This window comes from Arachis hypogaea, chromosome 4 (assembly GCF_003086295.3).
Source record: "Arachis hypogaea cultivar Tifrunner chromosome 4, arahy.Tifrunner.gnm2.J5K5, whole genome shotgun sequence".
Classification (NCBI taxonomy): Eukaryota; Viridiplantae; Streptophyta; class Magnoliopsida; order Fabales; family Fabaceae; genus Arachis; species Arachis hypogaea.
In genome coordinates this window covers 119,534,102-119,550,814 of record NC_092039.1, presented here as the reverse complement: position 1 = coordinate 119,550,814, position 16,713 = coordinate 119,534,102, and the positions used below count along the sequence as shown (strand labels likewise).

Sequence of the window (16,713 nt, the reverse complement as noted above, 5' to 3'; positions counted from 1 at the left end):
TTAATTGGTCAAGACAAGTTAGCAGTATTTCGTACGATTTAAGACTACCTATGCAATTATTTGAGACTACTCTTTGCAAGCTGCAAATATCGTCAACTATGGGGTATAATCTGTTGTTTGATTTGAGCTATAAGGTAATTTAGGCACCTTCACCTCCTTGATTCTATGTTAATACCACGACAGGCAAATATGCCACTTCAGTTTTGAACATGTAACAACTTATATCCATTAATGTATAGAATCGGTTAAAAGTCCAAGTGGCATGCCACAATAAATTAACTGGAAGTTAGGACTTAGGACTCTAATGTCAAAAGGGCAATATGCAAAATAGATTAGCAATATGCATTGGATCCTCAGAATAGGGCAACAAGTCAATACTTAATATGGAGAAATCTGACACATTTTTATTGACATGAATATTGGGGGGAAAAATATAGTATAGTTTTGAGAAGCCAATTCTACCAAAAGCAAAGTACCATTCAAGCTGGCAAATCCCAGCTAATAATCTTCTGGGATTTTATATGGGGTAAGAAAGTTGAGTTGCATTTTAGAAGCAAACAAGTAGAATAAGAAAAACATCTTGAAGTGATGGTTCTACACTACTACATGAGAAACAAAAGAAAAATTATACACCAGCCTCTACGATCGCTCTACTTTGCCTGAGGATGAGATGCAATGAAGTCAACCGCAAGTTGGATTGAGTTGATCTTGTCAGCTTCATTATCGGGAATTTCAAACCCAAACTCTTCCTCAAGTGCCATCACGATCTCCACTGAATCCAGACTGTCCAATCCAAGATCATTTTGGAAATGAGCATTTGGGGTGACCTGGAAAAGGTGGAAGAAGTATAGGTTATGTACTAATGAGAGAAAATTTTTTAGGCAGTGATAGGGGAACAACCCCTTGTCCTGCATTTGTAGAACCTGGCAAAAACTGAGGTTTGTTCCAATGCACAAGTCAGTTTTTGGATTCACCTAGTTTACTATTATTGTATGACAGTTAAACTATCAAAAGGAACTAACAGTTTCCAATCTACTCACACTCGTGATAGATATCAGGCATGGCATTGACCACATTGAAAGTGTGAAGTAAACAAGTCCACACATGTAATTTAACATTAGAAATGGAAACTTCGGGAACCAATAAAAGGAAAACAAGGAGCATTTTCTTCGTCAGAAATTGAAGTTTATTACAAGGGAATCGAACGTGCATTAGAGAATGAGATGCACTCATAACAATCCAAAATCAACAACTACATGTCTACATCCTATGTGCATAAAGCATGCAACAAATGTTATCACCCCTTTAAGTGGGAAATCAACCAAAGCAACCAAGTTTTTTTTATTAATTTCAATTAAAAAGCTTAGTACCACAATCTATCGTTTATTTTGATTAATGAATATCTATAACTACATGTAAACGCATCAACAAGTATATTTGGAAGTATAGAATAATACTAGATTACGACGGATTTGTTTTAAGCCTAGGCAAAAGACGGCCTTTCTTTTCCATATGCTAATCTTTTGGATTATCGCCTAAGGACTATGACTACTACTTTTTAATGTTTAAGGTAAACGTCTGGTTACATGTAATAAAAAGGGGAATAGAGATCACCTATCCCACTACCATGTTCCTATTTATTCATGTCCAGAATTGGACATGTGTCTATAACTCTTATATAAATTTTTAAGGATGAGTTCGATATAGAAAATCACTAATGGAAGTCATCTATAACAATGTAATCTATAACAATGTACAACTTATGTTACCAAACATACCCTTAGGTGAAAAGGAAGTGTTAGTCTTATCTCATTATTTTGAAAAGATCATGTTCTTCTTCGATTTAAGGCAAATTCCTTTGATTGTGTGCACGAATAATTAAAAATAAAATTAAAAATAGCAACCAAAAACCGAAATGAAACATTTTAACGAGTAATCCCTCATAAGCCTTCGAAATTACGATCATATATTTAATTTTAACAATATTCCCTAAATTCAGGAAATTCACCTTTGCTCCCTTGACATTGTATGATCTATCAATTAGTACTACTGAACTACTAATCAGAGACCTAAAACAAAAGCTCAATTCGTAAAGCCGGTAATTACAACAACTAACGCTTACGATTATAGAAGTAACGGTTCTCTCTATATTGAAAGTTTGAAACAGAACCGATTCGGCATTTGCAGAGAGAATCAGATTCATCGATTCAAGAACGAAAAATGAGGGGAATGGAAAAATACCTTGGAAGGATCGACTTTCTGGAAGTTTTTAACGCATGAGATGACGCGATCGGTGACCTCGGACTTGTCGAGGAAGCAGCCCCTAACTTCCTCGGAGAAGCGGCGGAGCAACACGGTGGGTGCCACCCTCAAAGGAGAAGCGTGGTTGGGAAGAGAGTTAACCTGAACTCTGAGATACTTCATGAGAGGCAAACCAGCTACTCTCCTCGCCGCCATTGCAAAATCGATCCACAACAAAAACCTAAAACCCTTCTTTGCTTCTTCTCTATTCTCGGTTCTCACTTCTCAGTTCTTCTCTCTTCAGCTGAAAATGGATACTGAACACTGATATGGTATCAAGCTCCTTTCCGTTAAGTTGGGCTTTAAGCTTATTGTTAGGGCCCAATCTAAAGCCTTTTAACTTTGCTCCTCTTCTTTTTCCTGCCCATATTATCCAATTTTTAAACTGTAAACTTAATCCTTTGCTGAGCCTCAGTGCCATAAAAAGCGCAAAGGCATACGATAGCCGATAGGTACTTGTCTAAGTGGTTAGTTTATTTGTTTATTTAAATAAATATAAATAATTTAATTTAATTTAATTTAATTTTTGGTCTATAAGAATTAACACTAAATTAAAAGTAAAACTAATAAAGAACAAACAAAAATATTAAAAAATAAGAGTAAATTTGCTAAGAAAATCACTAAGAATTAAAAGGGCATATTGATTGAAAAAATAATTTTAACAAAAAAAATAACATGAGATTAGGTAGAAACAAGTCATGTTATTATATATCTTAAAAATCAACTATATTATGTATAGATTAATTTATAAAGTATATATTAGAATATAAAATATAAATATTAAAAGTATATAAAGTATCATGTGTATATATATTCAAATATATAGGATTTAAGTTAGGAGTTATTTTTTTGTATATATGTATTTTTTTTTAAATTAAAAATTGGTCACCAACAATCACAATATAAGAATATATATTCGATTATTTGCTATATAACATTTTATTATTCTAAGCTGATTATATATATATATATATATATATATATATATATATATATAAGTGTAAATTACATCATTTAATATCTGTAAATATAAATTATGGATCAGTAGTTGATTGTTTATGTTGATTCAGCATTTTTGTGGTTAAAATGGTAAATAGCTAAGAGTTAAGACTCAGTAGTCGCACAGTAACGGATTCGGTTGGAGGTTCAGTTGGCAATAGCACTTACTCGCGAAACAAGATGGTGGTGGCGCTACTCTTCCTTGGCCTTATCGTGTTATTCCTATTCAGATTCGCCACCGCTTATGGTACTTACTTTTACCTCCTTTCTCATTTCTCTATCTATTCTCGTTTCTTATTCCATTCTTGTTTCTCCAATTGTTAGGCGATTTCACTTTGATGTCTAAGAAGCACCCGAAACGACAAGAAATTGAAGACAAGGTGCTTCTCGCTCGACCTAATCCTGTTGCCGTTTCATATTTTCACTATCGTTTAATCATTTCTTTTTCTTGTTTTCTCAAATAGGTTGTTTGGATCACTGGTGCTAGCCGTGGAATTGGTAGCTATAATTCTATAACTATGCCTTTCTTTTCCTTAATTTTCATATATAATTGATTCGTTCGTAGTGTTAGATTATGAGTAGACTTAAATGAATCTGCTGATATGTAAGAACCAAGAATCTCCTCTGAGTGATAATTAGACTGCATAAACACACATAAAACTTGTGGTTTATTTGCCAATTGAATTCAAATACCAAGCGAAAACGATATAAATGTAAATAACCTCGTATGATTTTAATGGATGCTGCTTGATAAATTGCAGTTTTGTATTGCCTCATTCGGTTCCCAACTTAGCTCGCTTTTGCTTTTGAACTGATATATATTGTGCAGTGGCTTAAGGTACTATTTTTGTAATTGCCTGAATCTTTTTCCTTGTTTATGATTGGTTTTGTTTCTTTGATGGTGTGTATGTAGGTGAGATTCTGGCTAACCAACTTGCAAGTTTGGGGGCCAAGCTAATCATCTCTGCAAGGAATGAAGCTGAACTAGAGCGAGTAAGGACACAGCTGAAAGGTATGATGCATTCATCTTATGTCTATGTGCAAACTTGATATAGGGTAATGCCATGGGCTACTATTAACTATCAAGTTATTTGAATAACACCAGGTAAACATGCACCTGGTGAAGTAAAGATTTTGCCTCTGGATTTAGCATCTGGGGAAGAATCTCTTAGGAAGGCTGTTGAGAAAGCAGAATCCTTTTTTCCCGGTTCTGGTGTTGATTATATGATCCATAATGCAGCTTTTGAGCGCCCTGTAAGTGAGTGGATGATTTTTATATGTAATGCTTAAGTTTCATAAGGCAACAAAGACTTATCATGATTGCTATGTACTTTTATGGGTTTGTTTCGCAAGTCAGTTTACATGTAGTAACTCTCTTCATTGAAATTGACTGAACACCAGAATTGAGAAAATGACATGAAGTGCTTGCATATTGTTACATTCTAGTATGTTATAGTGATTCCTTTTGTCAGACTTTACAGATTTCCCCTAACCTTATCAAATTTAAAAATCCGTCTTTCATCATATGCTTGTTCAATTGAAGGTATTTTTCGAATTTATTATTGTTTTGCACTTTTGGCAGAAATCATCAGCTTTAGATGTAACGGAAGAAGGTCTCAAGGTATCTCATACATTCACTGTTTACCAAAAATTTTATTTTACAAGGGAAGACTTTATTTTTTTTTTTCTGCTTTGTTAGTTTTATTTTTAAACCATTCGAAGCAATTCTGAGGTTTTATATTACCCTGTTTTGCTTGAACAGGCAACATTTGATGTCAATGTTCTGGGGACAATAACACTCACAAAGCTCTTGGCACCTTTCATGTTGAAGAGGGGGCGAGGACATTTTGTGGTGGTATGTGGGAATGGCTCTGATTAATATCTTATTTTGGTTATGGATTTTAGACAGCAAAAGTATACTATGTGGTTAGAAACTATATTGTGTGGAGCTTGCAAGAAGATATTTGTGAGTGAATATATTTACTAACCAAGAATTGTGCAAATGCAAAAGTGAGGAGTATAACTAATTAGCTTTACACAAAGGCATTTGTTTTATATTTTGGGTGCACTAACTTCTGGCTATGCTAATGACTCACAAACACACACACTACTAATTACTAATTGTGAAATGCCATTTACTAATAGACCTAATTTTAGATGACTTATTCAATATTTATTTTAATCCCATTTTCTGTTTATTAAAGTGGCTATAGTTTATTCTGTTTAATATCAGATGAGCAGTGCTGCAGGAAAGACACCTGCGCCAGGTCAGGCTGTGTACTCTGCTTCTAAATTTGCTCTAAATGGGTACTTCAGTTCTCTGCGTTCTGAGGTATGTAGATAGCGTTCATTAACTCTTGGAAAAAGGGAAGCAGCCAACACCAGTAAACCTTACTGTATTAGAATACTAGATGATAAAACTCATAATATTTTTTCCTAAGAGAAGAAAAAGTGAATATCAGCAGTGGTTGTTGTAATATACTTTGGTTATCATAGAGTAGACATAAGGACATGCCCACTGATTGTTTTATGGCAACAGCTCTCTCAGCAAGGAATAAGGGTCACTGTTGTCTGTCCTGGTCCAATAGCAACATCAAATAATGCTGGATCAAGGGTTCCATCTGAGGTATATATTCTTTTGCTAATTCATCTTCTTCTTTTAGTATTTTATTAATCATTCTTTAGTAGTTTGAAGAAAAAGAAAGATAGCTTAAATCTATTATTTTCAGAATTTTCTTCCCACCATATTTGTGGTACATGTATCTTTAGAATCTACCTATCCACTGAGTGATAAATCAAGATTGTTGACACTATGCAATCAAGATTTATCATGTTACATTGACACTTTAAAAATAATCATATTAGTTGCTGTTCTCATGTTTGCTGAACAAAACCAAAAGTAATGAAATGTTGACCTGTATCCTCTTCCTTTTGTTTTCGTGTTACATTTTGTCTACTTGAATTCTGGATCTATGTTGTATTACTTGAGTAATTGAAAGTTCGTTTTTATCTGAAAATCTGTTTGCAGAAACGTGTGCCTGCAGAAAAGTGTGCGGAGCTGACTATTATTGCTGCAACCCATGGCTTAAAGGAAGCTTGGATATCATATCAGGTAATTTTTCTGTTTTTTTTTTTTTTGTGGTAATTTATCAGGTAACGCTTTTGTTTTTGCTTTCGTTTGAATATTCCTCCTCTTTTCAACTTAAATGCCCCCCAACTTTCGTAAATTTGAACATTTTTGCAGCCTGTGCTCACCGTCATGTATCTCGTTCAGTACATGCCAACTGTTGGTCATTGGGTCATGGACAAGGTATTTTTCATCCCTAAAAGATTATGCTTTGTTAGTTTTTGTGTTATTCTTGGTTTGTTATGTATTCCCATTGTTCCACCAGTCACAACACTTGAATGTTACACATTGATAAGCTTATATAAACGACCTGTAGGTTGGAAAAAATCGAGTAGAAGCTGCTGTTTCAGAGAAGGGAAGCACATACTCTATGAGCTTACTCTTTGGAAAAAAGAAGGCATCGTGATGGCCATGGTTAAGTTTGTGAATGTGCTTCAGTTATTTGTATCAAATAATAAATTTGATTTTTACTACTGGCTACGTGTATATTTGGTTCATAATTTGCAAAATCATACTTACATAGAAAGTTAACTTACCTTTCAAACCATATATGCAAGGCATTCAAACTGATATCCAAAAGTATTATTTCTCTCAAAGTGAATAACAGTCTTAGACAATTAGATATTTCTACCTGAGCAATGAAGGGATGCCCTACCGTTATAAAAGTTGGGGCCATGTACTATTTAAGTTCACATCATTTCTATATATCTGATAAAATAACATCACCACTCTTGTAAGCGTTTAAAACTTTATAAAAATATATTCAAAAAAAAATCACCAGAGAAAACCATTGACAAAGGCATCAGATTTGAGTTTCGCAGGTGATATGCGTTGATAGATTATGTATTCAACTCATTTGAAAGACAACATTAAGAACTGATGCAATATAATTCCGCAATTAAATTAATTTGGCACTGATAGAAAGGCCCACGAATACAATCACCAAACATTACACCATAAGTGTGATTATGACAAAAAGAAGAAATAAAAAATACTGAAAAAACATTACACCGAGGACACCGTTTTTCCAGAAGCTTCTTTTGCGCGACTTGTACCGTCGGATCTTTACGGCTCCTGAAGCGACGTCCTCTGTGGTTCCAATAATCGAGAAGTGGATTAGAGATGGCGGAACTGTTAACTATAACAGACTCCTATCTGTTATCAGGAAACTCAGATCACGCAGAAGATATAGAAACGCCCTCGAGGTATTGTTTTTGCTACTACCAATTACTTTTAATAGTTAATTAAATTATTTCAATCTGTGGATTTTTTTTGTTCTTTTATTTATTTAATCATAGTATAGGATGAATTTTGATCTAGCTGCATAATGCGATCCAATTGGTGAGAATATAATATACACGAAATTTGAGCACTATTAGTGAGATTTCAATTAGAAGAAATTTAGACATTACTTGATGATAGATTTGGCTCTGATAAAGATTTGTTGATTCAAGTTGTCTGAGACTTGTTTGTTACCTTTAAATAAGGTCTTGGGTAAGAGTTTTATCCCAGAGTTGAGGAATTTGTTGGAGCCAAGTTATATTGGTTGCAGGATAAAAGACAGAGTGAACCTTACTTCATGGTATGTGTGATTGAAAGTGTTCACTGGGGAGTGTTTTAAAGGTCTAACCTTTGTTAAAAAGGACTAATGAATTGCATTCTTAGGGTGTCGTTTCTCAGTGTTTAATTGACAATATTGCTCAACGATAGAAGAATGGTATATCTCTGTTTTGATTCCCTGGGATTTGTGGGTCGATTTGATTGTGTGACAAAGATTCAAAATAATGTTTCTTTCTCTCAAGTTTTGGGATCTTTCTATAGCCTTAAATTCTTCCACTATTACAGCAACAAACTTAGTATGTTGGTAGGTGTGTTGACTTTTTTATGCCGTTTCATTTACCTTCTATGGGGTAACATGAATCATCTCTACAGGTATCGTCGTGGATGTTCGAGAAAGGGTCTTCCAAACATAAATCTGGAGATCTTGCAATAAGACTAGACTTGATTGGGAAAGTTAATGGACTTGAAGAAGCAGAATTCTATTTTAATAGCATTCCGAAGTACTTAAGAACTGGAGAATGTTACAGCTCTCTTCTTAATTGCTATGCTCGTGCTAGGGATGTGGATAGAGCAGAGAGCATCATGGAGAAGATGAGAGCTTTGGGTTTTGCAATGTCGATTTTTTCAAGAAATGTTTTGCTTAATCTCTACTATCAAACACAGAACTATGACAAATTGGAAAATTTGGTATGTGAAATGCAAGAAGAGGTATTAATTTCAATAGCTATACATTTGGTACCCTGATTAGTGCTTACGCTGCCTCTTCTAATACGGAGGGAATTGACAAGCTTCTCGCACAGTTAGAACACAATCGGATTTGGTACTGGCATTTAGATTGGACTGTTTATGCTATTGCAGCCAATTGTTATAGGAAACAAGGACTCTTTGAAAAAGCTTTTAATGTCTTAAAGAATTCAGAGAGGCTCATAACTAACAAAAAGAGGAGAGTGGCCCTTACTTTCCTTATGACTCGATATGCAGCAATGATCAAGAAAGAAGTGATGAGATTATGGAAACTTTTAACAACAGATGGGAAGTTATACAGTATAGCTTATTTAGCTGTAATTGCTTCAGTTCTTAAGTTTGAGGACTTTGAAAGTGCTGAGAATATATTTAAGAATTGGGAATCTAAAAATCAGGGTTTTGATATTCGGATTCCAAACGTGATGATTGGAGCTTACAGCAAGAAGGGAAATATGGAGGCAGCTGAATCTGTTGTTGATTGGACAATCATAAACAATGGAGAGCCAAATTCAAAGACTTGGTCCTATCTCTCAAGTGGGTATATTGAACAAGGTAATTTTTCAATGGTTATTGAATATATCAAAGAAGCCATTTCTGTCTGTTAACTGGGGCATCACTGGATGCCATTTTGGGAATCTTTGGCCGCCATTTTTGAATGCTTGAAAGATAAAGGAGATATGGAAGGAGCTGAGGAGTTGGTAAGGTTACTTAGGAGCAAGGATCTTGTCTCCCTTGATGTTCACAAGAAGCTGATGAATTGGATTAAGGATGTTGAATCAAACGTGCATGCAATTGATGTGTTGTGCGGAGATTCACATAAACAAACAAATGGAGTGTCAGAAGCCAAAGGAAGACAGGAGCAGCAATGATAAGCAATTATTGTAATAGGTCGTGCAGTTGTTGTAACATCTTTGTATATTTAGGTTAGGATTATTTTTTTAACCTAAATGGCTTGCTATCATTCAAGGTCTATGCATGCATCTGTGTAAAATGCCATGGTTATTTTTTGTATAAACACTTAAATTGATAGAGTTATCCATTTCAAATAACTGAAATTTAAATATGTACGTGTTGAATATGATTTCTGACCAAAAAGAGTGTTGAATATCATTACAGAAACAGGAAAGATGATAAGGAATTGAATTCATATAAAATTGGTTAATTTTGCAATTTTGTTAAGAGTCAAGAGTTTACCATAAGAAGGGGTTTCCCATGTTGTCTTATAAAAAAAATTATATGTGAGAATAAAAAAAATAACATTTATCCATTCAAATAATATAGTTTTTAATAATATTAGGATAACTTATGTAAATTCAATCTCACTTTGTCGAACTAAATAAACTAAAGTTGACTTTACACCTTTAAAACCATAAATGCAAGGCATTCAAACTGATATCTAAAAGTAGTATTTGTCTCGAACTGAATAACGGTCTCAGACAAATGTGAAATTTCTATCTGAGCAATGAAGGAATGAATGCAACTAAAAGCTGAGGCCATGACTATTTTAAGTCCCTGAACCACCACTCTTCTAAGCGTTGAAAACTCTATTATATATTTAAAAAAAAAAATACATCAACCGCAAAAGCCATTGACAAAGGCATCAGATTTGAGTTTTGCAGGTATAATACAATGATACAATATGTATTCAACTCATTTTCGGACATTTAAGAACTGCTGCAAGCACTGGTACAAAGGCCCGCGAATACAATCACCAAACATTACACTCCAGAGTGTGATTGTGACAAAAAGAACTATAACTAACTATGATATGCATTTGATTAGTTGACTCCGCTTGCAGACAGTGCCTCATTGTACTTGTATTTCAGGTAAGATTTGATGAAGGGGTCCAATTCTCCATCCATAACAGAGGTGATATCAGAGGTTTCATACGCTGTTCTTACATCTTTTACGAGTTTATATGGATGGAATACATAGTTTCGTATTTGCTGTCCCCATTCAGCTTTTACTGCATCTCCCCGAATCTGCTTAATTTCAGATGCGCGTTGCTCTTCGGCTATCACCAACAACTTTGCTTTCAAACGGCTTAAAGCCTTTACCTTATTTGCCAGTTGGGATCTTTCCTCTGCACAATGGTCTATTACAGTTAAAACTTGCAATTGAAAAAACAAGAAAACTGAATCTCATCCAGATAAGTAGTTGATAGCGCAAATGGATCACGAAAAAAGAGAAATTTTCAGTGCAAAAGAAGTAAAGAACCTGTGCAGCGAACAGTTACTCCAGTTGGAACGTGTGTAATTCGAACTGCAGTTTCAACCTTGTTCACATTTTGGCCTCCTTTTCCACCTGCCCTTGAAAAACTGATTTCCAGGTCCTCCTCGGGAATTTCTACATTCATTGATTCTTCTGGGAGAAGGGGCATGACTTCCACACCAGAAAAGCTTGTCTGTTTGGATGTTACAACCAAGTAAACAATGTTAAAACCAACCAACTATTTTGAAACCTGACATTCAGCTACATTAATAAGTTGGTTGTTACCTGACGAAGACCTTTAGCATTGAAAGGTGATTGCCGAACAATGCGGTGCGTTCCTTTTTCCCCAGATAAATACCCATAAGCATAACGACCTTCAACTTCGATGGTTGCAGATTTTATCCCAGCTTCTTCTCCAGGAGATTTCTCAACCACTCTGGTCTTGTATCTCTGTTTCTCTCCCCATCTTACGTACATCCTAAGAAGCATGTCTGCCCAGTCCTGCACTGGATATGATAATTTTCGTACAGAAGTCGAAACTGAATACTCAGAACCAGCACCAAGTACTCGAATTCCAAGCAAAAAACAAGTAGAGAAAAGGCACTAGAGAGATAGATATTTACCTGTGCATCAGTTCCTCCAGCACCAGCTGTAATGGAGATAACAGCACCTTCTTTATCATAAGGACCAGAAAGAAGTTGAGTCAGCTCAAATCGATCTAGCGATTTATTCAATTCTTTAATAAGAGTCGCAGCCTCCTCAAGAAGCCCTCTATCAATGGATTCCATTTCCTCTGTCAGCTTAACTATCGTTTCTGCGTCTTCAACCTATATTCATTGCAATGACAGTCATTAACCAGGGTCAATTCTTCCTATTATGGCGTAAATTCTTTCAAGCGAAACATGTATAATTGAAAGAATACTTAATATCTAACCTGGGTTTTAAACTCATTGAGCAAGTTTATCTTATCCTTGACATCGGCCAAAGTAGAAAGAGTGTGCTGAGCTTTGGCTCGATTGTCCCAAAAGGAGCTATCAGCTGCTTTCGCCTCCAAATCTGCAAGCTCTTGCTCCAATAGCTGCAGACCAGAAGATCCTCTAATCTCTTCAACACGCTGTGATGCAAGCTCAACATCCTTCCTCAGGGAATAAAAATCTGAAAACAATACTGAGTTAAGCTCAACATTGTGACAACTAATCCAAATATTTTACAATCTTTCCTCTGATCAGCCACATCCACATATTAGAATGGCTCATACAAAAGAAACCAGAAAGTGTCTAATGACTTAGAATCCAAAGAAGTCCACAGGATTATGCCAATACCCAACACCAATGCCATATTGACATGGAAAACAAACTAACATTTTAGATTGCAAAATCCTCAGAAATGAAACAGTTTTCAAATGAAAGATATTGCATTAAAAATTGTAGTTATGGTTCGCACTTCACATTGATAACATGACTAATATTTTCAACCACAAATCCAATAATCTATATATCAATGAAAATACACCCTAGTCTCCTCTAATTAGAACATGAGTTAAATTAAGCACCTGAAGCATACTAAACTATGATTTCAATTACCTTGGAGAGCCCATTCAGTTGAATCGGTATCCTCCTCATTCCCCACGCTCAATTGATTCTCCTGCGCCGCATACAACCCTAAACCCAAACAAAATTCACAAACATGCAAATGAATAATCAGTAATCAATTCTTAAAGGTTTTGGAAGCAAAAAGAAAGACAGAAGCTTACCGGGTTTGGAATTACGAGAATGATGGTGGAGATTGGGGGAGGAAGTTAAAGAGGGAAAACGGGTTGAAGAAGGGGTTTTATGTGGAAGAAGGTGAGGTGGTGATTGGTGTTGAGTTTTGGCGGTTATAACGGTGGAACAGAGAGGCTGCATCATCTGCATAACAACCTCCATGGCAGTTACTCACTCAGCTCTCACAATTCACAAACCTAATAAACGGATAAGCCACTGACTACTCAAACCTTTCACCTCCGCACCCAAACCACTTCTTTACATTTTTTTTAAGGTTTCGTTAATTAAAAATGAAGACATATTAGGGTATTTGGTAGGTTTTTCCCCTAACTTTTAGAATTTTATTTTAACATGCGGATCCATCACATAATACTATATTAGTAAAATAATTATTTTTATATTAACTATATAAATAATTATTTAAAAAAATTATTTTTATAATTACACGATTATATAATATTTTAAATTATCAATACATTAAATTTTAATTTTAGTTTTTAATTAAAAAATCAAAAAAATATTGTGTTAGTCTCTAATAATTTTAATTAAATTTTAATTTTATTTTTAATATTTAAAATATTTTATTTCGTTTTATTTAATCTTTTAGTCAAAATTAATTTTTTTTTCAAATATACTATTTTTTCATCTATTATTATTATCTTTTTTATTATTATTATTTTGTGAATTTCACTCTCAAATCGCTACCGTTATTATCATGACCACTACAATTATAGTTTTTGTTATTACCTAAATAATCTAATGGATAAAAGAGTATTTTTGCAAAAAAAAAATGACCACCAAAATTAAAATATGACAAAATAAGACTATTCATATGAAAATATAATATTTTAAATGTCAGTTGCATCGTAAAATTTGTGGATTGAGTCTAAACATGAAGTCTAAATTCTTTTATGGTGCTGATTTTGATGTCTTTGCCGAAGAATTAGCAAAGATTTTAGACAATAAACTAATAATCACTTTATAAAGTGGTTCTATTTTTTATGGTAAATAATTAATTTTTTTATTAAGGAGGTTATTGAGATTTTTCTCCTAGATTAATAAAAAATATTATGGAAATTAGTTACATATTTAAATAGGTAGTAATATAGATCTTAATATTAATATTTGTAGAATGTTAATTAAATAATGATATTTATAAAATATTAGTGAGCTTCAAATATTTTAGACTGGCTAAATTATGGGTTAGAAAAACATATTTGAAATTAAGACTTAGATTAAACGACTAAAATAATATTTTATTTTTTAATATAATTTTTTGTATAAAATTAAAAAAAGTACAAATTAAGTATATTTTTAATTTTTAATGAATTTTTTCCATCAACATAAATAATTAAGTTTAACTTTATATTTTTAATTAATGAAAATGTATTAAATTGCTTAGCAATATTAAATCACATTATGATGATAAATTGAATGAATTATTTTTTTATCTCTCTTTTAACATTACTGATTTTTATTATCGTTCCAAAATCACTTCCAATGTTCTAATACAAATTAACCAAGCATTTAGTCACCAAAAAAATTAACCAAGCATTTAGTCCAAAAAAAAAAAAATTAACCAAGCATTTATGTAGGCTCTTTAATGGCTATACAAGTACTCATCTACAAATAATATTCTATTTCATTCTTGTACGGTTGTACCACATATTTTGCAAAAACAACTATTAAAAGTGTTACTAAATCCTATATATAGAACTTCTTCAAATTAGTATCTGAAATTTTATTTTTATACAGCAGACCAACACAATATATATAAGACTAAACTCCAAGATTATCTCTAAACATAGGGTCTAAATGTAGGGGATCTTTTTAAAAAATGAGAAATCAGTTTAAATTTTGAAAAACACAATAATTAACTAACTATGGTTAATTTTAAATGTGTCAAATCTTATCTTATATCAGTCACAAAAAAAATCAAATCTTATATCGTCTTTAAATATAATAACCATCTATTTTTTTTAGTAGCCTTTTCCTTTATTCTGTAAATCAGTTTGCGTCTCATCGGAAATTTGCAATGGGTGAGTTTGATCGATGGGCTGACATTCATCAAGATTTGTTTAACGAAATTAATAAACGGTTCTATTCATATAACAATTACATTCAACTTCGATTGGTTTGTAAGCAATGGAACTTGAAACTTCCAAAGATTCCTGAAGGCAACAAAGTTCCGTGGCTGGTACTATCTACTGGCAGTGCCGTTAAAGAATCTTTCGAAGAAGAAGCTCATGCTCTTGAAGAAGAAGTTCGTGCTCCCGAGGATGAAGGAATTCTTGACGCTCGTAGTCTCGAAGAGAAGAGGATTTATCACCTCATGTTACCAGTTATGCAAGACAACATCATGTGTGGTTCTCGTCATGGATGGTTGATCATTGTAATGGTATATGAAGGTACTGTGAGAATCCTAAATCCATTTACAAAGGTTCACTTGGATCTTCCTCCAGTTTCAACTCTTCCAAATGTAATTAATATTAATGGGGATAAATGTACTCTGTGTTATAAGGGCCTCATTATCACTAGAAATACCATTTTCGTGCATCAAGACCAAATTTGGAAGGCTATTATAAATTCAACTCCTAACAATGACAATGACAGTGATTTTATAGCAGTGGTCATATATGGATTATTTCTAGAATTGGCCTTTTACATGCCCAACGAGAAGAGATGGATTAGATTTCCAACAAGAGATCTAGTCGACATTCATGATGTCATATTTTTTGAAGAGAAAATATTTGCAGTAGACGGTAATGGCCAACTATATGAATTTGATACAAGAACAAAGTCAGGACCAGTGGGAGGAAAACATGAAGCCACACCACCTCCATCCAATGTAGGAATGCCTAATTGTTATTACTATCTAATTGGAGGTGATAATGGAAGTCTATTGATGCTGGTAAAAGGGGTAAGACATAGGTATTACATGAAGAATCAAAAACGGTTCTGCAAGTGCGAGACTGTCAAATTTGATGTCTATGAATTGAAGAAAAATGAGAAAACATGGTCAAGAATACACAGTTTGGGGAATTACATACTAGTAATTGGAAGCAATTCTTCTGTTCAAATACTGCCAAGTAATTTTTTGAATTGCAGAGGAAATCAAATCTACTTTACAGATGACATGCATGACAGACGTGAAGTGTACTTTGAAAACACTACTCCCGCTTCTCAGATTGGCATCTTCGATTTGGAAGATGGGAGTTGCCAAACATTTTTAACAGATGTGGACTCTTTTTGTCATCCTATTTGGATATTACCCTAGTTACATTTCCATGTTAACGGTAATTGAATTAGGACGAATGAGATTCACAATTTGTAAATGCATGACTAATTTGTCATTTACATAAGTCAATTACTATTTTGATGAGCACTGAAAATTTCAAGAATCAAATTGAACATTATTACCTCAGTATGTATATGTATTTTCACCTCCTATTAATTTCTTTGGGAAATTCATGGAAATAAAAATTGTTTTTTTGTTGCATATATTCTCCTTTACTCTGTTTTCTTATAGTTGCCATCCATTTTTTATCAAAATTAATTTTCATTAATGTATAACAATCCAAATTGCCAAAGCTTTTTGCAAGGTTATGTGCCTGAGTTTTCAAACAACTGTTGCGTTTCTTCAATTCAAAACTGTTGGTTATAGCAAATAGCTTTAGTTGTTTACCACTGGAGCAGTGTAAGGCAAAACTGTAAAAACAAACGAAATATACCTACTTTTATTTACTTTTTGGTTGAGAACGAAAGATAATTCGAGGAAGAAACAAAAAAATAATTCAGTTGAATAAATCAAAGAGAATGAAAAAGTTTTTGATGGAGTAATAGGAAATGAAAAAGATTTTTTGAAGAAGAAAAAACAAAACAATGAAACAATACAATTTTAGAATGCGTTTGATTTAAGTTTTATTTTTTGTTTTTTTATTAATTTTTATTCTCAGAATTTTATAAAAAACACATTAAAAATAATAAAATTTTGTTTTTTATTTATAT

General features: G+C 33.4%; 4 protein-coding genes and 1 pseudogene across 4 annotated transcripts; 3 read left to right on the top strand and 2 right to left on the bottom strand.

The window, feature by feature from the left end:
- Window positions 1-378: 378 nt before the first annotated feature.
- LOC112797594 (acyl carrier protein 2, mitochondrial) lies at window positions 379-2,696 on the bottom strand. Its single transcript, XM_025840611.2, has 2 exons — window positions 2,242-2,696; window positions 379-827 (listed from the first exon to the last, which is right to left on the bottom strand). Exons 1-2 carry the CDS (start codon window positions 2,455-2,457, stop codon window positions 651-653), a joined length of 393 nt encoding a protein of 130 aa, XP_025696396.1. The 5' UTR covers window positions 2,458-2,696; the 3' UTR covers window positions 379-650.
- Window positions 2,697-3,326: 630 nt separating this feature from the next.
- Window positions 3,327-7,049, top strand: LOC112797593 (uncharacterized). Its single transcript, XM_025840610.3, has 12 exons — window positions 3,327-3,547; window positions 3,625-3,680; window positions 3,765-3,798; window positions 4,214-4,312; window positions 4,406-4,554; window positions 4,883-4,921; window positions 5,063-5,155; window positions 5,534-5,632; window positions 5,840-5,926; window positions 6,329-6,412; window positions 6,545-6,610; window positions 6,744-7,049. Exons 1-12 carry the CDS (start codon window positions 3,481-3,483, stop codon window positions 6,831-6,833), a joined length of 963 nt encoding a protein of 320 aa, XP_025696395.1. The 5' UTR covers window positions 3,327-3,480; the 3' UTR covers window positions 6,834-7,049.
- Window positions 6,833-9,482, top strand: LOC112795318 (pentatricopeptide repeat-containing protein At2g20710, mitochondrial-like; annotated as a pseudogene).
- Window positions 9,483-10,260: 778 nt separating this feature from the next.
- Window positions 10,261-13,020, bottom strand: LOC112797592 (peptide chain release factor PrfB1, chloroplastic). Its single transcript, XM_025840609.2, has 7 exons — window positions 12,696-13,020; window positions 12,526-12,603; window positions 11,877-12,097; window positions 11,566-11,769; window positions 11,228-11,443; window positions 10,949-11,135; window positions 10,261-10,814 (listed from the first exon to the last, which is right to left on the bottom strand). The coding sequence occupies exons 1-7, from the start codon at window positions 12,865-12,867 to the stop codon at window positions 10,510-10,512; spliced, it is 1,383 nt and encodes a 460-aa protein (XP_025696394.1). The 5' UTR covers window positions 12,868-13,020; the 3' UTR covers window positions 10,261-10,509.
- Window positions 13,021-14,740: 1,720 nt separating this feature from the next.
- LOC112795317 (F-box protein SKIP23-like) lies at window positions 14,741-15,982 on the top strand. The gene has a single exon (XM_025837254.1). The coding sequence runs from the start codon at window positions 14,741-14,743 to the stop codon at window positions 15,980-15,982; it is 1,242 nt and encodes a 413-aa protein (XP_025693039.1).
- The last annotated feature ends 731 nt before the right edge of the window (window positions 15,983-16,713 follow it).

Bases quoted from the DNA above. Each gene is read 5' to 3' on its own strand.
- LOC112797594 (XM_025840611.2), bottom strand. From the start codon at position 2,457: ATGGCGGCGAGGAGAGTAGCTGGTTTGCCTCTCATGAAGTATCTCAGA. The intron at 828-2,241 runs GTATTTTTCCAT...CACCTTTTCCAG, and splicing joins AGAAAGTCGATCCTTCCAAG to GTCACCCCAAATGCTCATTT.
- LOC112797593 (XM_025840610.3), top strand. From the start codon at position 3,481: ATGGTGGTGGCGCTACTCTTCCTTGGCCTTATCGTGTTATTCCTATTC. The intron at 5,156-5,533 runs GTATGTGGGAAT...GTTTAATATCAG, and splicing joins GGCGAGGACATTTTGTGGTG to ATGAGCAGTGCTGCAGGAAA. The intron at 5,927-6,328 runs GTATATATTCTT...ATCTGTTTGCAG, and splicing joins GATCAAGGGTTCCATCTGAG to AAACGTGTGCCTGCAGAAAA.
- LOC112797592 (XM_025840609.2), bottom strand. From the start codon at position 12,867: ATGGAGGTTGTTATGCAGATGATGCAGCCTCTCTGTTCCACCGTTATA. The intron at 12,604-12,695 runs GTAAGCTTCTGT...GTTTGGGTTTAG, and splicing joins TTCTCGTAATTCCAAACCCG to GGTTGTATGCGGCGCAGGAG. The intron at 11,136-11,227 runs GTAACAACCAAC...ACATCCAAACAG, and splicing joins ATGCTAAAGGTCTTCGTCAG to ACAAGCTTTTCTGGTGTGGA.
- LOC112795317 (XM_025837254.1), top strand. From the start codon at position 14,741: ATGGGTGAGTTTGATCGATGGGCTGACATTCATCAAGATTTGTTTAAC.